Source organism: Coffea arabica, chromosome 11c (genome assembly GCF_036785885.1).
Source record: "Coffea arabica cultivar ET-39 chromosome 11c, Coffea Arabica ET-39 HiFi, whole genome shotgun sequence".
Lineage (NCBI taxonomy): Eukaryota > Viridiplantae > Streptophyta > Magnoliopsida > Gentianales > Rubiaceae > Coffea > Coffea arabica.
The window spans coordinates 33,319,255-33,344,976 of NC_092330.1; the positions used below are offsets into that span (position 1 = coordinate 33,319,255).

Genomic DNA, 25,722 nt, shown 5'->3' on the forward strand with positions numbered 1-25,722 from the left:
ATGGTTAAAATAAATGCATAATTGAATTTCTATAACAGATTGAAAATTTAAACGCCACTTGAGTTATGCAAAATTCTAGCTACAAATCCACTCCTACTGCCCAAGGTTTAGGTCCCAATTTGATGCTCATTCACCTAGCAAAATATGCTAGAAAACTTGTGTGGAGCAAAGATGAAAACCGTTTAAGATTCAAGGACCAAACGATGAATACCGAAATTGCACTTCGGCCCTTTACCATATTTAGCCAAAAAAAAAAAACTTACTCTGATTCTGGTCAGTTTGGCCGAGAATACCAAGGCTGGAAAGCCTTGAATCTTCATGATTTTTGCCCAGCCAAAGCATGACAAAGTGGGTAGGAACACTTGTCAATTTTCCAAGCCATTGAGTTGGCAAAACTCCAATCCTTGTCATGCTAGCTTAGGCTGCTATAAATACCAGACATCCAGGCTTAGTAAACATTTGGGCAATCTTCTTATCTTCACCGAAACTAGCAAGAAACTATCAGCTCACTTACTACAAAAATTGCACACAAATCTGGCCAAAACCAATTCTGTTGAGGGCCGATTAAGCTGGATTTTGCTGCACATCTAGAGGAATTTCTTCTTGCACTTTACTACCATTTTATAAAAGGTACCATGAGCTATACATCTATTTCATTTACAATTCATTTAAGCATCTTATATATTTAGTAAATCAAGTATTCCTGCTGAAAAAAAAATCCTATTATAAACATGCATATGGGCAGTTCGTGATTTTTCAGCTTTGTAGTTCAATTTCTATGCCAATTTTATGATGATTCTTGGCTTAGTTTGCTATGCATGCTGGATACTAGGTGTATTTGTTTGATTGATAGCTCTTGAGCAACCAAGACTAATTTGGGAATACAAAAAAAATGGAACCTGTTTTGCTGGACCATTTGAGCAGCCTGTTTGCAACGAATTTTGACCCAATTCTAATCAGAATTTGAACCTGAGCCCTTCGGAGAAATTGTACTTCTTAAGTTCTTGTTGTGTCTACAAAATTTCGGGTCAAACGGAGGTGTGTAGGCTGAGTTATAGCCGAAACCCTCACTTAGCTTTCAAATTCTGGTTTGACCACGTTTTATAGATTAACTTCTGACCATGCTCATTTCGCATGGATAATGATGAAACTGGGTGGTAGTGTCTTCATAAGAACTGTATAGCTCTATTTCAGATTCAAAACGATATAAAGTGCGTCCAAATCCGAGTTTCGTAGCTCCAGTTATAGCCAAAACAAAATCGTGTGCTAGAACTGCCTGGAACACTGGGCAGTTCTGACAGGTACTTTGACACCCACTTTTCGTTTGGTTCTGAGTTGATCCAAGTCTTGACCAAAACATAAAAGTTTTAGCCTTATGTCTTATCTTTCCAATGCCTTTGGAATTTCTTGATTTGGGTCTGTGAGTTGTGAGTTATGGTTCTTCCACTAGACACTGTTTGTCATCTAAACGTGCGAACTCTTGGCACGTTGTTTCATACTTATGACCTGATTCCGTTCAGAACTGGATTGAGGTGTTTTCATGAAAATTATAGCTTTCCTCCTTAGCTTCACGACGGTATCTCATACGTCTCGATCCGACAATCATAACCTACATTGTGTTCAAAACAGTTCTTGACGCCAAAACGGACAAGTTGCCGTTTCCGTTTCCGTTTCCATTTTCCATTTTTCGCGCGCGCATGGGTCGCATTTGCTGTTTTCCTTATTCGTATGCATTTGGATACCTATTTGAGCAATATCATGACTCAACCTTCTGTCACAGACGGTAACGAAGTGCTCGGAGACGGTGGGACCCACTAACGGTTGAGTTTGACCAAGTGCCGTTTTTGTCTACTTTTGTACTCTAAGTAAGTAACTGGGACGTTTATGTGTTAAATGTCATCAATATGAATTGTGTGTGATATAAGGGTGCTTAGACGAGTGTGTACTTTATTTCACTCGACCTAAACCCTAATTTGTATTGCAATATATATGAATTATGATATATAAACTATATTGGGACTGAATCCCTGAAGCATGTAGTTTGGGATGACCTTTTGTGTGTGTGTGATGTGGAACTATGAGTGGGCCCGATCTAAAGGCTAGACGGACTATTCGAGCCAGTTAGGGTTTGGTCGAAGTTAGTCCAAGCTATCCTTAAGATCATCAATTTTGTGAATACAATTCGAATACGATTCGAAGCTCGAGCCATTTGCGTGTGTGTGGATACTGGCCAGAGTGGGCGTAAGGTGGTCGTAGGAAGAAAGCGGAGTTCTACGGACCATTCCTTGTGGTCGACGGAGGGTCGACAGGTGATCACGCATGGCGAATGACTTGGCTTTGGAGCCAATCCGTATCCTTGAATTGTTTTGTTACTTTCGCTTTGATTTTGATGTATTTGTGGTATAAATATCTGACTTGATGTAAAATTATCATTTGCCCCTGCTTGCTTACTAAGTTTTAAGCTTACCCGTTTTTCTTTGTTATTTTCCTTAACAGGGGTCGTATGCGGGGAATCACACTTCACGAGAGTTATAACCCTAGAATTTATCTTTGAAATTATTCTAGTTGGACTTTCTAGGATGCTTTTCTTTATGCTCACAGTTAGGGTTAGGACTCTGCGTAAGATCCACTTTGTGGTTTTAGTCTTCGCTTTTGTGTGATGTAGTGGACTGGAATGTTCCTTTTGAAGATGTACATATTGTAAATGGAACTTTTTGGAGATGTATAAATGTGAATAGTATCTTTTGGTATTGTGATTCTTTTATTGGACAAATTTATGTTTTACACTGATTGAAGATGTACTTAAGAATGAATGCTCAGTTGTCCAATAGTAATGTTATCTCTGGAATTAATGTGAGTGAGTGAGTCCTGGCGCGAGTTAGGCAGAGAGCCCGCCAAACCCTTTGGTACGCCTCTAGGTGCGGTGGGGTCGTCACATTATGACAACATCTTCAAGGTGTCCCTTTTCCCCCACAACCGGCCGCACCTCGACCCCACCACACTTCCCCCCCTTATCCGTCTCTTTTATTTCTTCAACTTTTCTATTCGCGTCCCCAGTTTGACCAATGACAGCATCAGAGGTATAGGATTTCTTCCACATCCAACCACCATCTTCAGATTTGAATGCCAGTTTTTTGAAGTACGATACTCCCATTTTTTGGGCGTAAAATCCTTTGTCAACATGGTCAGCCAAGAAAGACACATTAAAGCGCCTAAAGAGCCTGGTCAGCAACATACAAAAAAGGAGATGTGTTCTCTTATTCTCCCTACTCTTAATCTTCCTAATCCTATTGAGCATTGTTGCAATGATCAAATTGCCTATGTTGACGGGTTGTTTGTGTAACATATGCCAAAATAGAACTCTTTCTAATGCACTAACGGAAGTGATACTTCCGGCTTTAGGTACAATGTTATGAGTTATTATCAGATGTAACAGCCGTGGCAACACTTTCATATACGACGCATAAAATTTAATTTTTTTGCCCATGTTCATAACTCTGTCACCATTTTATCTAATCTCTCCAAGAAATTCTAGGTCATTGTACCCCTTCACAATAACCTTATCTACATTCTTTGCGCTAATCTGTTTATAATCAACAGTGTATCCACTGTCAACCAACCCAAACTCTGAACACAAAATCTCAGCAGACAATTTCATATGTACATTACTAACCACTGAAGATCAACAAATCTTCTACAGCTGATGGATTCCAGCAAATGGTTGCGATGTAAAGGTTGTCCGCAATGGCAACGTTGCGTGTCATACTGGCGGGATACTTCTGTTCAGTCAGAAATCGTGTTACAGACCAGTCTTCAAAGTTGGCGCCGAAGAGGATCCACACGTCGGTATGAAGCAGTGGTTTTAGACCGAAAAAATGTGCAACAAATTCCTCATTGCCCATAAATCAGGCATTGTAGGTCATGATATAAAACGTCATCAGGTTCTGCATAATGGAGAGCGGAAGACGGCGCCACTTGACCAGTGACCGGAATACTTCATCGTTCGCAATGGGGTTGCGAACGGGAATGCAAGACACCAGCATCGACTGCGAAAACTCCGCTCCGGAAAACCTATTTAACCGAACCGGCGCTTTCTCAACTATCCACTTCAATCCAATGTGGTGAAGTGATAAGACCTCATCTTGAAAGTAGCCGACCATGCCTCCGTTGTTGAGGACATGTATTTTAGGAAGTCGTCCAAGTGCCATGAGTCAATCTGAAAAGGATTATGTTACGAGGAGGTTGGTCGGTTCAGGGGTTAGAACATACAGAACAAAGCGAATCTTTCGTCTAGTTACATGTTACAGGTGGTAAAGAAAGATGCGAAATTTATAGAAGGTGGTTGTATGAAGGTGAAGCGGCATGCAATAGCGAAAGATGTTGTGTGAAACCAATGCGGGGGTGAATGGGCATGCAAGGAAGAAGTTTAGTTGTGTGAAACTCTCATAGGAGGAGATATGGATGACGGACCTGAGTTTAAATGGAGGAGCTTGCAGTGCATCGACTGAGTGGTTAAGAGCAGTTTGACCTCTTTCAGGCATCCTTTTGCGGACTACGGTTAAGGAACCTAAGTTATGTTAGTGCGATAATAAGTCACAGTGGGCACTGCATCTAAATTTTTATTTGAAAAAATTTGAAGAACCAAATCGCATGCATATTTATGAATTGCACTACTCCGCTGTAGAAAATCAGCTGTGGACGGGTTCGATAGGCATATGAGAACAGAGTACCCATTTCCGTAGACAGACATGTTTTTCCGAATACAATAATAACATTGTCACATACACTTGCCCCTTTTCTGGTTTGTTCAGACATTATGACAACATCTTCAAGGTGTGCCTTTTCCCCAACAACCGGTCGCATCTCGACCCCAGCACACTTCCCCCCTTATCCATCTCTTTTATTTCTTCAACTTTTCTATTCGCGTCCCCAGTCTGACCAATGACAGCATCAGAGGTATAGGATTTCTTCCACATCCAACCACCATCTTCAGATTTGAATGCCAGTTTTTTGAAGTACGATACTCCCATTTTTTGGGCGTAAAATTCTTTGTCAACATGGTCAGCCAAGAATGGAACATTAAAGCGCCTAAAGAGCCTGGTCAGCAACATACAAAAAAGGAGATGTGTTCTCTTATTCTCCCTACTCTTAATCTTCCTAATCCTATTGAGCATTGTTGCAATGATCAAATTGCCTATGTTGACGGGTTGTTTGTGTAACATATGCCACAATAGAACTCTTTCTAATGCACTAACGGAAGTGATACTTCCGGCTTTAGGTATAATGTTATGAGTTATTATCAGATGTAACAGCCGTGGCAACACTTTCATATATGGCGCATAAAACTTAATTTTTTTGCCCATGTTCATAACTCTGTCACCATTTTGTCCAATTTCTCAAAGAAATTCTAGGTTATTGTACCCCTTCACAGCAACCTTATCTACATTCTTTGCGCTAATCTGTTTATAGTCAACAGTGTATCCACTGTCAACCAACCCAAACTCTGAATACAAAATCTCAGCAGACAATTCCATGTGTACATTACTAACCACTGAAAATCAACAAATCTTCTACAGCTGATGGATTCCAGCAAATGGTTGCGGTGTGAAGGTTGTCCGCAATGGCAACGTTGCGTGTCATACTGGCGGGATACTTCTGTTCAGCCAGAAATCGTGTTACAGACCAGTCTTCAAAATTGGCGCCGAAGAGGATCCACACGTCGGTATGGAGCAGTGGTTTTAGACGGAAAAAATGTGCAACAAATTCGTTCTTGCCCATAAATCAGGCATTGTAGGTCATGATATAAAACGCCTTTAGGTTTTGCATAATGGGGAGCGAAAGACGGCGCCACTTGACCAGTGACCGGAATACTTCATCGTTCGCAATGGGGTTGCGAACGGAAATGCAAGACACCAGCATCGACTGCGGAAACTCCGCTCCGGGAAACCTATCTAACCGAACCGGCGCTTCCTCAACTATCCACTTTACTCCAATGTGGTGAAGTGGTAAGATCTCATCTTGAAAGTAGCCGACCATGCCTCCGTTGTTGAGGACATGTATTTCACGAAGTCGTTCAAGTGCCATGAGTCAGTCTGGAAAAGGATTATGTTACGAGGAGGCTGGTCGGTTCAGGGGTTAGAACATACAGAACGAAGCGAATCTTTAGTCTAGTTACATGTTACAGGTGGTAAAGAAAGATGCAAAACTTATATAAGGTAGTTGTATGAAGGTGAAGCGGCATGCAATAGCGAAAGATGTTGTGCGAAACCAATGCGGGGGTGAATGGGCATGCAAGGAAGAAGTTTAGTTGTGTGAAACTCTTATAGGAGGAGATATGGATGACGGATCTGAGTTTAATTGGAGGAGCTTGCAGTGCATCGACTGAGTGGTTAAGCGCAGTTTAACCTCTTTCAGGCATCCTTTTGCGGACTACGGTTAAGGAACCTAAGTTAGGTTAGTGCGATAATAAGTCACAGTGGCCACTGCATCTAAATTTTTGTTTGAAAAATTAGAAGAACCAAATCGCATGCATATTTCTGAATTGCACTACTCCGCTGTAGAAGACCAGCTGTGGACGGGTTCAGTAGGCATATGAGAACAGAGTACCCATTTCCGTAGACAGACATGTTTTTTCGAATACAATAATAACATTGTCACATACACTTGCCCCTTTTCTGGTTTGTTCAGATAGTATGACAACATCTTCAAGGTGTGCCTTTTCCCCCACAACCGGCCGCACCTCGACTCCAGCACACTTCCCCCCCTTATCCATCTCTTTTATTTGTTCAACTTTTCTATTCGCGTCCCCAGTCTGACCAATGATAGCATCAGAGGTATAGGATTTCTTCCACATCCAACCACCATCTTCAGATTTGAATGCCAGTTTTTTGAAGTACGATACTTCCATTTTTTGGGCGTAAAATCCTTTGTCAACATGGTCAGCCAAGAATGGTACATTAAAGCGCCTAAAAAGTCTGGTCAGCAACATACCAAAAGGGAGATGTGTTCTCTTATTCTCCCTGCTCTTAATCTTCCTAATCCTGTTGAGCATTGTTGTAATGATCAAATTGCCTATGTTGACGGGTTGTTTGTGTAACATATGCCACAATATAACTCTTTCTAATGCACTAACGGAAGTGATACTTCCGGCTTTAGGTATAATGTTATGAGTTATTATCAGATGTAACAGCCGTGGCAACACTTTCATATACGGCGCATAAAACTTAATTTTTTTGCCCATGTTCATAACTCTGTCACCATTTTGCCCAATTTCTCAAAGAAATTCTAGGTTATTGTACCCCTTCACAGCAATCTTATTTACATTCTTTGCGCTAATCCATTTATAGTCAACAGTGTATCCACTGTCAACCAACCTAAACTCTGAATACAAAACCTCAGTAGACAATTCCATGTGTACATTCCTAACCACTGAAGATCAACAAATCTTCTACAGTTGATGGATTCCAGTAAATGGTTGCGGTGTGAAGGTTGTCCGCAATGGCAACGTTGCGTGTCATACTGGAGGGATACCCCTGTTCAGCCAGAAACCGTGTTACAGATCAGTTTTCAAAATTGGCGCCGAAAAGGATCCACACGTCGGTATGGAGTAGTGATTTTAGACGTAGGAAATGTGCAGCAAATTCCTCTTTGCCCTCAAACCAGGCATTGTAGGTCATGATATAAAACGCCTTCAGGTTCTGCATAATGGGGAGTGGACGACGGTGCCACTTGACCAGCGACCGGAATACTTCATCGTTTGCAATGGAGTTGCGAACGGGGATGCAAGACACCAGCATCGACTGCGGAAACTCCGCTCCGGGAAACCTATCTAACCGAATCAGCGCTTTCTCAACTATCCACTTCACTCCAATGTGGTAAAGTGGTAAGACCTTATCTTGAAAGTAGCCGACCATGCCTCCGTTGTTGAGGACATGTATTTCTGGAAGTCGTCCAAATGTCATGAGTCAGTCTGGAAAAGGATTATGTTATGAGGAGGCTGGTCGGTTCAGGGGTTAGAACATACAGAACGAAACGAATCTTTCGTCTAGTTACATGTTACAGGTGGTAAACAAAGATGCGAAACTTATAGAAGATGGTTGTATGAAGGTGAAACGGCATGCAATAGCGAAAGCTGTTGTGCAAAACCAACGCGAGGGTGAATGGGCATGCAAGGAAGAAGTTTAGTTGTGTGAAACTCTTATAGGAGGAGATATGGATGACGGACCTGAGTTTAAATGGAGGAGCTTGCAGTGCATCGACTGAGTGGTTAAGAGCAGTTTGACCTCTTTCAGGCATCCTTTTGCGGACTACGGTTAACGAACCTAAGTTAGGTTAGTGCGATAATAAGTCACAGTGGCCACTGCATTTAAATTTTTATTTGGAAAAATTAGAAGAACCAAATCGCATGCATATTTCTGAATTGCACTACTCCGCTGTAGAAGACCAGCTGTGGACGGGTTCGGTAGGAATATGAGAACAGAGTACCCATTTCCGTAGACAGATATGTTTTTCCGAATACAATAATAACAATGATTAGGGGCTACTGCAGCGTGGCCCTTCACATTTGCTTAGGGGCGGCAACACTGGCGGTCCCAATCGCGTATGGCAAAAGGACGAAAGCATGTTCCCGCCTTGAAATTTAGTTCAATCTTTACAGACCATATGCACTGTGCAGCCGCAGATATTAGTCATGACACATCAGCAAATTCACAGTTTTCTTTACATTTGATAAATTTAAGTGTTAGTAATTCACAATTCGCCATTAAAAAAATTTACGAAAGAATTAAAGAGTTGGGTTCAGCAAATGGGTTGTTCATTTTATTTGTTTGCAAGGGTAGAATAAGCGATGTTGTTCATTTTATTTTGTCATGGTCTCCTACGAGTTGATTGCGTAAATTGAAATTTACAAATTCGGCTGCTGAATCATCCAAAAAAAAGTTTCATTATGCTCCTTAATTATCCAACAATTATTTCATAATTTTTCCCCAAACTTATGCGTAGTTCGACACAGTAGTATTTTGACATGTCCTAGGCCCAGGATTGTATTGAAAATGAAAATAATATTTTTATATCTTTTTATATTGTGGTACAGAATAATAAATAAAATATATATACATATGTATATATGTATATATTACAGAAAATTTGAAATAAGTGATGCATGACATGCTAAAAAAATTGTAATGTATAATGATTTACATAACAGAAGGATTGTTAAATACAGTGAATGAGAAGGTTAGGTTGGTTGGGAAGATTAGAAATAGTTTTTGAAAAATGTATCGATATCCGACAAATTATATTAAGAAATACCCATCTACCAGTACTTGCACTATTGTAAAAATTTATAACTAATTTGATCATTGCATTTCTTGACAAACAAGTGTATGTGGTATGTCGTGGCCATAAAATTGTTGACTGTGAATATTTACGGTAGCAGTTCCGATAAATCTGAACACAAATTAAAAAAAAAAAGTTGTTTACTGATATGTTCAGGTGAGTTTTAAAAAATGTGAAAACGCATCTTCATTTCCTTCTTCTTTTATCTGTTCCCTATCCATCAAACGCCTCCTAGTACTTTCATATCTTATATCATGGTGCAACTCTCTCTAAATTTTTTTGCATCATATTGTTTATATTCCTATAATCCCCTTTATTCTTCTCTCCTTTTTCCGCCCTTTCTTGAAACCCATAATTTTTCAACCCATCTTGTAACTTTTGAACTCCTCACCATTTTCTCACCATTTTCTGGTCATCCTTGTAAATGCACTGCCCAGAAGCACTCAATTCAAATCAATAATAAGAAACTTCTTCTTTGAATCATTGGCGGACGCAAGTTCTAGCGGGCTTTTTGTTACCCTTGTACCTTCGACTGGGGAAAAATTGAAGGCATACAGCATTTCAGCACATGGATTTTGCATGTGAGATCCAATTTGAATGTCATAATGCGAAATCAAACAAGAGGAATTGGAAAGTGTAAAGCAAAGTTCTGGGGTCGAGAATTTATTACAATGTCGTGAGCAGCAACCCTGCAATAATGGAATAGCGGGAGTAGAAAAGCAATTTCTGAATGCGATGGTCACGAGGAGATGCATCGGAACAGAGGTACATACACTTTTTATGGTTTCCTTTATACAATGATTAATTTCATACCAATAATTTGCTACAGCCCTAAAGAATTTAAAATTTAATATTGCCTTCATATGCAACGAACCAATTACAGTAAAGACGAGACATAATGTACCGTTCTCTATTTCCTGATGCCCCACATCCTTGGTAGCATCATCTTGCAAATCTCCTCTGGTTACAGCCTCATGTGCCTGTTTATTCTCTATCAAGAAAGCAGCATAAGCGACGGGTCCGCAAGTTTCCCTAAAGCGATCTCCGCTAGCTGTGTTCTTGAGATTTGAAAAGTTTTGAAAGCTAGGGGGGCTTTGGTACAGATAGTGGAAAGTGGTGTGAAAAGGTGTTCGAAAGTATTTGCACCTATACCGAGGAGGGAAGCTCTCAATTTTAGAGAGAAAACTATGCTCTAATGATGCTAGAAAAATGTAATGTGCACATCAAATAAGCAAATAACAAACATAATGTTGAAATGAAATGAAAATTTTATTGAACTATTAATACTAGCAATTTCACAGCTTTAAGGGGAGAGTAGATTGCCTATTGCTCTTGGTAAAATCAATATCCTTCTTGAGCTGTTGATTTTAAATTAACTTTTTTAAAATATAGGTTTGACCAACTCCAATCGAGGCATATCAATCGTTGTTCGATTTGGATGATGAATTGACCTCTACAACTATACCTATGATTTTAAGTCAAGACTCCACCTACAGTGAATTGTCCCAATTTTAATGTGATTCTGCACTTGATTTTGGCATTTCCTGTCTTTAGCATTTTATGGGGCCTCCCGTGGGCAACTTTGTCTGTTGTTGCTTCCTTTCTCAATTTTCCTTTTGTCATCTTATTCCGATTATGCCCTTTTGTCCTGGTTTCTTTGTAAATTTACTGTCAATTTTGTCTTTTTGTTTGTTGTACCACTGCAGCGGCTACCCTTAGTTCCGTGATACAGATGTGAATTTTTTTGGCCTCTGCTATACAAATTTATATAATTTATGCATCCTTGCGCTTTCTTTGTGTGCGTTTATATATATATATATATATATATATATATATATATATTAAATTTTTGCAAATTATATATATGTATGGACAAAAATATTGATTGTCTGGAAAATATATACATAACAATTATATTTCCCTAAATTGTCTATCTTCATTGTAAAAAAATCAGAATTTTCTCACCAACTATTAAATTTCTCTCATTATCCAACATTACAAAATTTCCAACATTACTAATCAGCCTACTCATATATTGACTTCTAGACATGCCTTTCTCCAAAATCCTTCTAATATACCCCAAAAACAACGGACTTAAAGAATTGAAAAATTCAAAAATATAATACTAAAAAACAAAATAAAAAAGATAAACTTTTCTTCGAAACTATAACAAAAATAGCCAAACTACCACAAATTTACAAACAAATATTTCAAACCATGCCCCTACCGATATATAGACAAAAATATACATGATGCAACTAAAAAAAAATTCATATTCACACATGAATCACAACACAAATAAGAATGCCACATCTATAAAAAAAACAAAACCAGAAAATATATAAACATTAAAACAATATTAAACAATCATACAAGCTCAAATAAAATATTAAATATCCATATATATATATGTATATATACACATATATAAATAAACAAAAAATAAAAATATAACAAATTGACAAAACCACAAAAAATATAAACACAAAAAAAATAAACCATTATATCACCTCAAATAAAATACTAAACATGCACAACACACACTCACACACATATATACATACTAAAAAATATGTTATATACCTATATCTATATATTAATACAAATTCACCACAACTTTGAGTAACATAAAATAAGTCACATAAACAGCAAACAATAAATTTTTAAAAATTCTACTACAAATTACTGTAATTAAGCTTTATAATTTTCATATGCAATCATTTCTATTTCTTATAAAAAAATTTATACATATCACCTTACTTTCAATAATATCCATTTATCAATAAACTATTAATATAAAATCTCTTAGCTCTCAAAATTAATATTATCCCTCACTTATTCAAACTCTATTAATTAAAAAAAATATAACTTGCATCAATTTCAATCTAGGGCTGCAAACGAGTCGAGTCGAGTCGAACTTTGGGCTAATCGAGTCGAGTCTTGACTTAATTTCATTGAACTCGAACTCGAGCTCGAGCTCAACGAGTTGACAATTTTAAGCTCGAGCTCGAGCTCGAAAAAAAAAAATATAATTATTTTATATTTTAAAAAATAAATAAAATAATATTTTTTTCTTAATAAATAATAAAATATTAAGGATATATATGTAATTTTACTATTTAAATTTAAAAAATATAAAAAATATATATATATTTAAAATAAAAAATAAAAAAATAAATATATATATACTTAAAATAAAAAATATATACATATATACTCGAGCTCGTGAACTGGCTCGCAAGATAACTAGCTTAATATTTTGATTTCAAGTTCGAGCTCGATTTTGACTCGAGCCAGCTCGAACTCGATTCGAGCTCGATATTAATCGAGCTCGAGTCAAGCTCCTCGCGAGCGGCTCGATTCGTTTGCAACTCTATTTTAATCACATTCATTCATAACTAAATCAATATCATCTTCACTCATCGAAAAAAACCTACTTAATTAATAAACACACATGTTACCAACCTATAATATCAAATTATTCCAAATTATTAATTTATCTCATCACACAATGCCCAAATTATAACACTCTTAATGTAATTCTCCACTTAATTCTTTGTCCTATCAACTTTAAAAAAAAAATATATATATTCCATTAATTTAAATAACATTTAATTATCACTAAATTAAAATAAAAAAAACTAAATTTTTTAAAACCAATATTATCCATCAAATGCTTAAATCATATTAATTTTAAAGAACACAATACAGATCACATCAAATTTATTATATTTGTTTATAAATAAATCAATCCAAAATATCAATCCTCTATCCATAATTCCAACTCCATTATCATACACAACACTCTAACTATACATTACTAAATAAATTTTACATTACCCTAATACAATCAATAATGGACACCCAAGGAAGCCACGGGCCACAAAACCTGGTAAGTTCTAACGCCTTTAATGGTCTTGGCACATTTTACCAAAGGCCCATATTTTGTCAAAGTTGGTAATGGTACCTAAGGAAGACCCGGTCATTCGCACCCGCTAACAATTCTAATTTTCAAAATTCTCAATTAATAATTTATCTAGGGCTGAAAAGTTAGAACAAGTTATTTGATATTCCAATTGAGCTCGTTCAAATTTGAGAACCTATCAAACCAAATATAAACTAGCAGATCCAAAATCAATTTCTCTTTATACCTCTCCTTTTTCTCTAATTTCTCTCTATTTCTTCTTATCTTCTTAGAAGGCTTTCCTCTGTAGAAGGAAGACCACCATCATCTCCCTCCCATGAATTTCGTTTTATTGTGTTCCTTAATAATGGCAATTTAAAATTTTCTTACATTTTTCAGATATGTAAAATCATTTGGATTTACTGTATTTGTTGTTAAATTGCAAGTCTGTTATTTTAAGTGCATGTTTAACCTGCCACTAGAGTAAAGATGTAAATCAAATCGTGTTGGACAATTTTCAACAATTCGTTAATGAAATTTACTTGTTATTAAATAAAACCACACATGAACAATACTTTACGTATAGCAAAATTTCAAATTTAACTTGAATTTGGCTCAATTAGTATAATAATTAAAATTTACATATAAAATATTCAAGACTCGAGTTTGATTTGGTAAAAAGTCATTGAAATTTAATTCGATGGACGAACAAACCAAAGTTGAACATAATTTCAAATTCATCAAAATAAACAAACGAGGTTGAAGATTGAATATTCGATTTGATTAATTTTACTTGCGTCCTGACGCCACCTCACTCCCACCATCTAATGCAATGCTCTCATGCTTCCCTTTTCTCTAAAATTTTACGTATTTTCGATTCTTTACTTTTAGACACCATGCAGTAATATAACTAGTACCAAATTACTTTTACAGGAAGTACTTAATTGGTAAAAAGAAACAATAAAAAAGAAAAAAGGAAAAGAGTAAAGATCTAAATTGGGTACAATACTATCTCAAATTCTCAATACTTAATTTGCCCACCACATCAACGCAAAGAAAGTCAACAACGTTGTAAGGAGGGATGCCCAATTTGTCTGAAATACCTCCAAGTCAAGTCTATGACACTATGCCGAAAGAAAGGATCAGAGAAACCTTCCTGTCTTTGTATCAAAGAAACCTTTCCATCTTTGTAGCTTTCTGGTGGACTGAATTTGAATTGGACGGTTTTCCCGTTTCTTCTGTAAGAATTCCTTAACCTTCTGCATTAATGCAAACATTCTGTTCAAACATTTCTGCAGATTACAAATTTGCATTTGGACCTGCTCTGTATTTTCTGATGTTTTGCTTTTGCATAATTGCAATCATTCCTCTACAATCTACTAATCATAAGATAGATTCAGGCAGTTGATGCTTAGTTAAAGGAAGGGCTTGAATGATTTTTAACTGTATAGGGGTGTATAGCCGAACTATGGTGTTTAATTAATCGATATTGGATGGCAAGAACTGGGCTTTGCTTTAGCTGTGGAATGTGTGAAAACGTAAGTTTTACCTTGACATGTGGCTTTTAAATGAAAAATGACGAATTCAATTACTTGAAGGTGAGGGATGGTGAGTAATCTTGAAAGCTAGGTAGAAGCTGATACTTGTACTTCTGAATTGTGATTAGGATCAAAACATGGACAGTGGGGATGTTACAATGCATTATTTTATCTTACATGATTGGCTTTCTCTGTCTATTTTGTAGCATTGGGCGATTAGTTTTGAAGGAGGATGGCTAAAGATAAGCTAATAATTTTAAAAATGATTGAGTTTATGTGGTGAGATGATCTGAACTACAAAAGGAGCTTTGTGTTTCAAGAGAAATGATGAATCGTTATCCCCCCAAAAGCTAGACTTGTGAAACATATATGTTGAGCCCATCTCTGCGCAAATTAGTTTGCTCCTGCCAAAACAGCATTGTAATTTAATCATGTCAAGTCATCCTACCTATATCACAAGGAGTAAGTTCATCAAATCAACTATAAATGGCACCTATCTGGTGTTCCTTGGAGGCTTCAAGAATATGAATTTAGCAATAAAATGACTCTGCACAGCCAACCTTTTTTTTTTATTGGATAGAAAACCAACTATTGTAAGCTTGGATTATGGCTGGTGCTGACTTGTACCATATCCATGCTAATATAGGTAAAAACGATTAAATGCTGTTCTGTATGAGGTTTGGAAGATGTGGATTTCTCTTAAGAGGGAAAATGTTGAGTTCTAGACTCTTTATGCTGTGTTACAATTTCTAGGAACTCAGTCTGTAGGCTACCTTGCTTTCCTTTCAGCTGTGCATCTGAGTTTGCTGGGTTTTCATTTTAATTGTCTCTATTTCTCTATGATGCCATAGGAGCATGAAAGGGTTTGTGGACATTCTTGCTGTCACTGTCATATTTACCAGTATTTCTAGCCAAGTGAAATCAGATGCTTCCAAGCACATATATCAAAAAGGAGATCCAGTCCCACTCTATGCCAACTGGGCTGGTCCATATGGCAACCCCAGGTAACAGCCGCATTTTGTCTATTAATCACAGTTTTGTAAGAATTTTATTCTTAAATGACTATTGATCAACATACCATTTAGATTCAATTTAATTTATTTGAGAATGAATGGTTGTCCTTTTATGGCTTATATAGACTGGTTTTGCTTCAATTGTCTTGATAGTAGGATAGGAATTGGCATGGATATACCCTTCAACCATTCAATTTATATCTTGATTTCCAATTCATATATGTCAAAAGCAGTTACAACCTTTTCTGTATTGTTTCTGTTACATTGATGGGACAAGGGTAAAGGGTGGCTGAAAATCGAACCTACTTATATGTTTAACATGGAAAATGATGACACTGCCACTACCTGAGCGATGCTGTTCATCTATGTAAATGATTACTGTGGAATAATGAATTAACCCTGTAATTAAATGAATTCTACCTGCCTATCGTGATCTTGCCATATGATCTGAAACACGTAGTGACTCTTTGTGCTGAGTGAGAATAAGTGGTTGCAGAGCTCTGGACTGTCCTATTATTTTCACAGATTTTTAGCTCAGATCATTATAACTGTACTCCTAATTCCTACTTTCATTTTTGTTATTGGATTGTGATGCCAGTGAAACTTATCCATATTACAGTCTTCCCTTCTGTCAACCAGGTTCTCTTCTTTGCTCTACATACCTTTTCCTATATACTTATATACCAGTGAAACTTTTCCAGACTTTCTGCTAAATGCATATGTATACACACACACACGTGTCTGTGTGTGTGTATATTGAAATAATATCTGGCAGATCCTTTGAAACAGAAGAAACAATCTATTGGCGAAGTGTTGAATGGAGATCACCTTGCTTCTTCTCCATATAAGATTGATTTCCGAATGGAGCATGAATTACAGGTTGTGTGTGGGAAAAATCTGACCAGGCATGAAGTATCTTTGTTTCGAACTGCCATTGAGCAAGACTACTTGTGGGAAATGTACTACGATGACTTGCCATTTTGGGGTTTTATCGGCTATGTTGGGCCTGGATATTTCATATTCACACATACTGACTTTAAAATTCTTTATAGCGGAGACCATGTGATTGGGATTCTTGCTATGAACACACATCCTGCTGAGCTGGCAGACGGAAAGGAAGTTGATCTAAACTTCACATATGCAATAATGTGGCAAGAAACAAACATCACATTTGATAAAAGAATGGACGAGTACATAGACATCTCAAGGCATTTACCACATAATATCAAAATCCATCATGTTGCAATCTCAAATTCATTGTGGACAGTTCTCATTTTATTTGGTTGTCTGGTGGTACTGTATGTGCGAGTCCTTAGAAAAGACATTTATGAGTAAGACACTCAGCATAAGATCATTTCAGCTAGTGAAGCACTCTCTATTTCGCAATGTTCTGATTTATTTCTTCTTTTGCTTCACACGTGCTTGTTTTCTTTTGAATTCTGTAAAGGTATGCAAGTGATCAGGAATCTGCTCGTGATCACGAAGAGACCGGGTGGAAGATTCTCCATGCAGATGTGTTTCGGTACCCCAAGTACAAGTCTTTGTTTGCTGCAGCTATTGGTTCTGGTACCCAGTTATTAATATTGTCAGTATCAAGAAGAAATTGCATTGCTCAAGAATATAATTCCACATTTGGTTGGTTAAATATCTGTTTATTGATCCGCTACATTGTTCATGCTGCAGGTCAATGTTAATACTGGTCTTAGGCCTTACTGGTTTATTTCATCCATATGATCGAGGAGTTTACAAGACGGCATTGATCATATCATATGCAATTACATGTGGGGTTGCTGGATTCTTTGCAGTCTCTTTCTATCATCAGCTTGAAGGAACTGACTGGGTATGTTCTAGTAACTTCTGCTTTCCATCCTCAGTTTTTTTGGGATTTTAATTCTTTTATTTTTTTGATCACTTGACAGATGAGGAATGTATTCCTAACAGGATGCATTTTTGGTGGGCCTCTATTTCTTTCTTTCTGTGTCCTAAATGCTGTTGCCACTATATATGGGCTTACTGTAGCACTTCCTATTGGTGGAATTGTTGTGATTTTTCTTCTGTGGATGTGTTTAGCATTGCCATTGCTATTGTTGGGAGCATTTTTTGGGAAAGTAACTGATTGGCACTTTCAAGCTCCTTGCCACACCTCAAACTGTCCTAGAGAGATTCCAGCTCTCCATTGGTACAGGGGTGCTCTTCCTCAAATGGCCTTGGCAGGATTTCTGCCATTTGTTTTTATCTTTATTGAACTCTATGACATCTTTGACGCTGTATGGGGTTACAGGGTATACAATCTGTATGGGATTCTATGCATTGTCGTAGTGCTTGTTATAATCGCTACTGCTTTTGTTTCTGTTGGTTTGACATACTTTCAGCTTGCTGCCGAAGATCATCAATGGTGGTGGAGGTGAGCAATTCTGTTTAGGTGCTTATCCTATATTTTTTAGCTCATCCTGAGTAATTAAAATTGGTTTTCATGGTGATCAACATTAATTTGGATTTGCAATTTGTACCTGATTGTAGATGTGTTTCTGGTTGTCTTGTCTCTGTGTACTTAGCTCCTTTCTACCTAACATTTAATCTTTGTACTGAAAATTCTCCGACCTTGTCAAACCTACAATTTTATGTGTCCTCCTTATTTTCTGATTACACAAACAACTGAGACATGTTTTGATGCATTATTTGGTTGCTTAGTTATTCTGGATTTAACAATTTTTGATGCTTGTGTTAGAATTAGCAGAGATATTACAATGTTGTACAAATTTCTGGCTCTAAGCTTATTATGGGAAATACTTTTCTCTGCATCTATTTTGTTGTGCTGTTCATTAGACTGCTACATCTCCCTATTACATTTGTCTTCCTTTCTACAATCTATAGAGTTTTGTTGTGGACTCCTATCATTGAGACTGATCTCTATACTACATTCTGAACAGATCATTTCTTTGTGGTGGTTCAACTGGTCTCTACATATTTGGCTACTGCTTCTACTATTACTTTAAATCCCAAATGAGGGGCTTCATACAAACCTCATTCTTCTTTGGCTACATGGCCTGCATCTGCAATGGGATCTTTCTCATGCTAGGTACTGTAGGTTTTCGTGCCTCTTTACTTTTCATTCGGTACATATATGGTTCCATAAAGTGTGACTAGTTCACCGTAGGTTTTGAATGAATTCTTTAGTTGTGTTCGTCATGTTTACAAGGAAAAGCTTTGACTGGTGTAAAAAGAATAGATTTCCACTCTATTTCTGGAGAGGAAAACAGATTGTCTGTGGAATGTAGTTTTATCAGTTTCGATATGGTCAGATATTTTCATGAAACAGAAGGCACAAAAATCCCCATGTCTACAGCTTGTATATATAGTCAGACAATAAGGCTATGATGAGTTTTATATTTTTGTCATGAAATCATGATCACCACCACAATCTATTACCAAATGTAATAGTTAAAGATACAATCTGAAGTCACATTAGCAATATAAAACAATCTTCCTTTACTGACCAATAACAGTTGTAAGTAGCAGTTCCTAGACAACAGGCATTAGCTATATGGTCACTGAAAACAGCATAGGTTTGATTTTTTGGCCTCCAGTAAAATGACACAACAGAATGGAGTTTTAGCAAAATCTGAGTCAGAAAACTCCTGGAAAGTGTGATTTCCATAAAGATGACGGTATCCGATAGCCTCCATAGGTTCGATATTTGGGACCCCAGTGAAGATGACACAATAGAAAAGGAGTTTGAGCAAAATCTGAGTCAGAAAACTGCTGGAAAAGTGTGATTTCCATAAAGATGACAGTATCTGATAGCCTCCTTTTTGAGCTGGCAATGGAGTGTATAAACGAATTGTTAGGCAGATTATTGAAAATGTCAACATTGGATCCTGAGCAAGCAAATACATGCTGCATTTGGCAGTAAAAGGCCAAAAGAAAGATGGAGAAGAGTATGGCTTTGGTAAAAGGACTCATCTTGCTTTCCAATATCTGTTGGTTGAAGGTAATATCTGCTATATTCATGTAATATAGCCCACGAAAGTATTGGAGAAATGGATAATGATGACAATAGATCATCCATTTATGCATATGCTTTCCTCTGTCAAAGGAAGATGGACAATATTTGAGGTTCCAATTCAATATCTGCGGTTACATGAATTGAATTCTAACTTTGCCAAGCTCTTGATGTGAATCAAATTCTAACTTAAATATTCACAGCATGTATTCATTTTCTTGGGGCTCATGCTAGGTAACATATGTTACTAAAGCATTTGTAATGAAAGGTACAAGTCCTACATCAAAATCTCGTGTCTCAAGCTTGCAACATCTCTAGTCGAAAGAAAGAAAAGAGCTGATTTCTTTCTGTGTTCCACTGAACAAAAAGTTTAGCTACACCACTAACCATCCAGCCCAAAAGTTGCAAATTAAAGGTATGGCATTGTTGCTGCTATTGGCGTATGAAGAAGGGCCAGAAAAGTACATAGGTAGCTTTGGCCTACAATTCCAAAGGCAAATATGAGCAAGTTTTTAATGGTAGAGGACAAGAAGGATTAGCGTCAGATACATTAAAAGAAACTTATAGAGGTATTTCTTATGTATTTTCCCTTAATTGATGATATGATTATTTTTTTCCTCAACTTCATTTTCCCAGAAAACTAATATGACGCCCTTCAAGAGTTTCATGCTTCAAATTTCTTCGATACCCTAAATGTTGTTTATTTTCAACTAGTGAAAGGAGGCTAAGCTAACTCCAATGTCATTTAGTACGAAATAATGCAATTAATGGGAATTGCAAGATAATCCTCTTTATGGGAAGAGTGAATGTAGCCCAATTTTCCCCTCTTTTCTTTTCTTTTTTGGGTATTTTTGTCAATTCCAAAATGTAACATAAATTTTCACGTTTTGTTTCTTTTAAGTAAAACCTACCAATATAAGTAACAGTAAACTTATTTGAATAAGAAGCTTGATAAAATATTGATGTATGACATATGTTTAAATTATGGCTGCCCATGAGCCATCAATTTTTTCATTATCATGATCAAAATGTAAGACATGTATACAAAGAGCATAGCAAACAGCCAAGCACAAGATTTCATATCAGTACCTGCTGTCACCAAAATTACACTTCTTTACCCCCCCCCCCCCCCACCCAAGCACATTAATTCTTAACCCTTTAAATTAACATAACAGAAAAATATAACTACTTATAGGGATTATCCCATTATGCATTTTATCCAGGGAAATCAGGACCATACATTCTAAATATAGTGTCAAAGAACAACTGCATACAATCGTCTATGATCAAAATCTACCTACATAAAAAAAATCTTCAATCCAAAATGATATAAGAGGGAAACCACAATCCAAAAGTGGTTCAGCCCTGAATTGATATTCAAAGTGAAGCTCCACTGAAACTAGCTTTTGATGGTTTAATAATATTGTCAAACATTATAGGTTACAACTTCGAAAATTTGAAGAGCTTTTTCTTCTTTGTGGTTGTGTTGTCAATAGTAAGCAAAACTTTTTCTATCTCAACAATCTTGAAGCTTGCTAGACACCACAGGCTCAGCTGGGGACATTGTCCTTGGATTCTATATCATCACAACATAGCCAGCTTCCCTATTAGGAACATATTTAGCGGTTACTTCTTGTAGCTCCTAAAGGAGGGCGGTTGATTTTCTGCACATATTGGTCAAAATAGCTTAGAATTGAAGAATACTGAGATTTTTATGAAAGAGGATATTTAAAGACGTAACTTTGTGATACGCGTTTGACTGTGTTGGTACTTAATACTAATTGGTTGTGTTGATGTAAACACTAATACGATGAACAAAGAAAGAATAGGCTTCAAATCATGAATTAAATTCACTTTAGGTTTCATTTGTCCACTGTTAATATGCAGCATTGACAGTGTCGAATCTATTCAATAATAAAATATATACTCGAGAAAATATAAATTTGTATGTACCAATGAGTAGGATAGTCTTCACAGGGATTGGAGGAATTTGTTTCCTTTCAAGCAAGAATCAAATGTGTAGGGGGGGGGGGGTGTTGAATAATTAAAGTAAACAATTAATTCACACTAAAATAATTAAATAGAATTAAACTAAAATCAAGTCAATAAATAGCAAAACACTAGCCAAAGGAGAAACTTTAGAAGTAGTTCATGATTGTTAACTATTTTTCTAATCAGGAAATAACTATAAGTATGACCATAGGGTTCAATCTCCCAATCTCTATGTCCTGCACTTCTGAATTCTGGAACCTCTTTATAACGCACCCGTGCTCAACATCAAATAATCTTTTCAGCAACTCCTTTTAAGTTCTTTTATTCCAAATATCTAAAATACCAACAAAACACAAAACTTAAGTAGAATCTACACAAAAATGAAATAGTCTACTAAAATGAAAGGAGAATTGACAAAAACGATATAACAATTTAGTACACTATCAAACACAAAGGACAAATACCCATTAAGCTAAGATAAAACTTGTTTGTCTACAATGTGCACTTATGTGACAAACCGTTTGAACAGTGAAGTGTAGTTTCAGAATATTCTAAAGGTAAAGAATGCTTTTGCATAGCAAAACCAATTCTCCACTTGACCTTATATAGTTAGGATTGTTGTTATTCAAGAGTTGTATCTTGTCAATAATTAAACAATGCTTCAATACCCCGTTTCATCTGAATTTGACAACAATGCATTAACAATTAGATTAATACACAATTATTGCGTTCTGCTACAATATTTTGTTTAGGTGTGCAAGGAACAGGGACATCATGTTAATTTACGTAGACTCAAAATAATCATTATGCTAAAACACTCCTCCCCATCTGATTTACGTGACTTGAATTTATGCATGACTTCTTCTTTAAAGTGTGAGAAATATACATGACAAGGTCTAATCCAGTCATCAATAAGTAACACAAAATATCTCTCACCGCCTAAAGTAGGTGCACCACGTGTTAATTTAATTATGTCAAGTTTTTTATATGACAAACATTATTATTAATAGTTTATCAAGTGTTGGCAGGTTTGCTTAAATTTATTCAGTCGCCAATTTACTTTGCAAGAAATTGATTGAAAGCCTTATGTCGAATGGAGTGGAAGACAAAGTTAAAGTTTGTTGCGGCATTGGAATCAAGTCAATGGAATGCCTATAGAGTAATTTCTCGGTAAATCTTGAACTTACTTTACTTGAAAATTTTCTAAGTCAATGGAGTGTCTATAGGGTAATTTCTCGGCGAATCTTGAACTTACTTTACTTGAAAATTTTCTGTTTGGCCTCTTTAGGTCATGCTATACCCATTAGGGCAGCTCCAATGGGGGTGTAATGGGGAGCCATTACATCTCTCCATGACACGGCTCCCCATTGGAGCCGTGTCATGGAGATTACACGCATCACATGTATGATGCGTGTAATCCATTGATTTAACTTGATTTTGTTATTATTTTGTTATTATTAACTTGATTTAACTAGTATTCATTTTGTTATTATTTGTATTTTATTTGATTTAACTTATGTAATATTATGTTATGGAGTTCAACTAATTACATTCCGAATTATTAATTAAATATGGATTATTATGATATCTTCGCATTTGAAGTATCAAAAATTTGTTTAATTTCCTACATAATTATTTTAAAAAAAATAACAATATATTATTTTTGAAACATAGAAAAAGATATATTATTCAAACTTAAAAATTAATAATATCATTTTTAGAAAATAAAAAAATTTCAAAATGTACAAAATTTAACGAAAGTTAGTACTTTATTTTTTAAAAATAACAAAATTAGTTTTAAAAATTACTTTATTTATTTATGGGATATGAGTTATGCATTATTAAAATAAATATTTGATTAATTGTGGACCCATGCTATTACACCTTGTGGAGTGTAATCCATTGTGAGTGAAAGTGTAATAAAAGAGGAGAAAGTGCTGACGTGGCATGTGGATTACACTCCACAAAGTGTAATAGCATTGTGGATGCTCTTAGGATAAACCCATATTGCCCTATTTACGGCAAGTTCTTAACCAACCTTTAGTTAACCCAACAATGAATTTTGTATTTCATATCCTTCCTTATATATTCTCTAAATTATTTTTGGTTTAAAAAATCCAATATGAGATTTAGTCGATTTCTCACCATAATTAACCTGAATCTTTTCTTTATTGCAAAATCTCTTCTGCTTTGGAAAGCTTTTTAAAGTTGACTTGATCCAAATCTCTTGGTACATTTTCTAGTACACTTTTGTGTTTAGACTCAAACTCTTTTCAAATTCGAATGACCGTATCCTTCCTTTAGTATACTTCGTTTCTTATAAAAATTGTTGGTCTAATTGCAATTATTTTTATTTGTGAAGTTTACTTGTGTTGGAACTGTTTTGTTCAGGTCATTATAATGAACCTTGTCTTAATGCTAAACCCTTGAAATAAACCCAAAAAATTACATATCAATCTATTTATTCCCTCTCTAGGTCGCCCTATTCAGAACAACACCATGTAAATCACATCATCACTAGAAATGTGATCCAAAACTTTTGATGTTCTTTCAACTTTAAGAAATAGATCTCTTATTATTTTTATCAGCATGCATGTTGTGCTTTTTTATTCCCTTTTTTTCACAATATTGCAACAAATTTAATATCATCATATCATGTATTCTATTTTGATTAACATGTCTAAACCTTTAATGCGAAATATAGAAGTTGACTCAAGCATATATATAGAAACATTAGCATTCTTATTTATTGCCATTACATTGAATTTGAACATATCATTATAAAGATATCTTTTTCCCACAAATATATCAATCTTAGACAGAACAAGTTTATCAGCCTAAAAAATAAGTATAAACCAAACTTGTTCAATAAATTACCTGACACTAAATTCTTCATAATTTTTGACACATAGATTACGTTATAAGAGATACAATATTGTCTGAAGTAAATTTTTAGTTTACTTCACCAAATCCTACAACTAGAATGGCGGCAGAATTTCTCATGTATACTATGGTACCATCTTCATCTGGATTCGTGGTCTTGAAGAATTCTTTGTTTTTGTAAGTATGTTAAATAGCTCCAAAATCAATCCACCAAGCAAAGTCATCTTCAACAGGATTTCTTTTGGAGATCATTACAACCACATCTTTGCTCAAGTGTCGGAAGAATCTTGCCTTTCCTTTTTTTTTTTTTTAAGGATTCTGCATTCGGACTTGTAATGTCCTTTTTAGCAGAAGCATTTTCCCTTGTTCTTCCTTTTCTTGTTGTTGTATTGATTCTTGGACTAATTTCCCTTCTTGCTCCTTGGGATTTGCTTGATTGTTTTTTTTTCAATCACATACACTTTGTTGAAATAGTCTTTGTTCTCTTCTTGGACTTGAGAATCCTTTCTGTCTTGCATGAGAATTTCTTTTTCTATACGGATTTAGCAAGGTCTAACTGACTATCTCTCTGGATATTTGCCTTGAGGAGGAAAAGTTTGTGGATGTTGGGTTTATTTGACTTATTGAATTTTTAATAACATCTAACAGTTAGATAAATAAATAAAAATGATATTTACTTTTGATTTCTGGCTGCGTGCCTGTAAGATATACAAATGACTTTCAGATTGCTAAAATATCAAATTGTCCTTTTTTTTAAAAAAAATTGTGTAAACTGTTGTTCATATGTTGTTAAACAAGTAAGTGCAATCTTTATAAGAACGAGGATATGGTTGGAATTCGGCTTCAGAAAGTTGTTGACTTGACTTGTGTCGACAATAATTTTGGAGTCATGTCTAGACGTAGAAATCAAGGATGCTTACTATTCATCATTCGCAAAGAAAACTGATTAAGTCCATAAAATTTTCATTTATGTATTCCAAAGCAATAAAATACATTCAAATGGGCATTCACTTTTTTCCAAGCACTTCAAATCTTAATCAGTAAAAACGAGAT

The 25,722-nt window shown here is 35.9% G+C and overlaps 1 protein-coding gene across 3 annotated transcripts; it reads left to right on the forward strand.

Annotated features, from left to right (window-relative positions):
- Positions 1-14,261: 14,261 nt before the first annotated feature.
- LOC113715570 (transmembrane 9 superfamily member 2) lies at positions 14,262-19,194 on the forward strand. Of its 3 annotated transcripts, XM_027239806.2 has the most exons (9): positions 14,263-14,480; positions 15,630-15,782; positions 16,390-16,430; positions 16,567-16,750; positions 16,844-17,122; positions 17,239-17,376; positions 17,475-17,631; positions 17,711-18,195; positions 18,722-19,194. In XM_027239806.2, the coding sequence occupies exons 2-9, from the start codon at positions 15,634-15,636 to the stop codon at positions 18,936-18,938; spliced, it is 1,650 nt and encodes a 549-aa protein (XP_027095607.1). In that variant the 5' UTR covers positions 14,263-14,480; positions 15,630-15,633; the 3' UTR covers positions 18,939-19,194. The 3 variants fall into 3 exon arrangements, with proteins under 3 accessions (XP_027095608.1, XP_027095607.1, XP_027095606.1); XM_027239807.2 differs by having other exon boundaries at positions 14,262-14,480; positions 16,567-17,122; positions 17,711-18,213; positions 18,722-18,795; XM_027239805.2 differs by having other exon boundaries at positions 14,264-14,480; positions 16,567-17,122.
- The last annotated feature ends 6,528 nt before the right edge of the window (positions 19,195-25,722 follow it).

Bases quoted from the DNA above. Each gene is read 5' to 3' on its own strand.
- LOC113715570 (XM_027239805.2), top strand. From the start codon at position 15,634: ATGAAAGGGTTTGTGGACATTCTTGCTGTCACTGTCATATTTACCAGT. The intron at 15,783-16,389 runs GTAACAGCCGCA...TTGTGATGCCAG, and splicing joins GGTCCATATGGCAACCCCAG to TGAAACTTATCCATATTACA. The intron at 17,377-17,474 runs GTCAGTATCAAG...TTCATGCTGCAG, and splicing joins GGTACCCAGTTATTAATATT to GTCAATGTTAATACTGGTCT.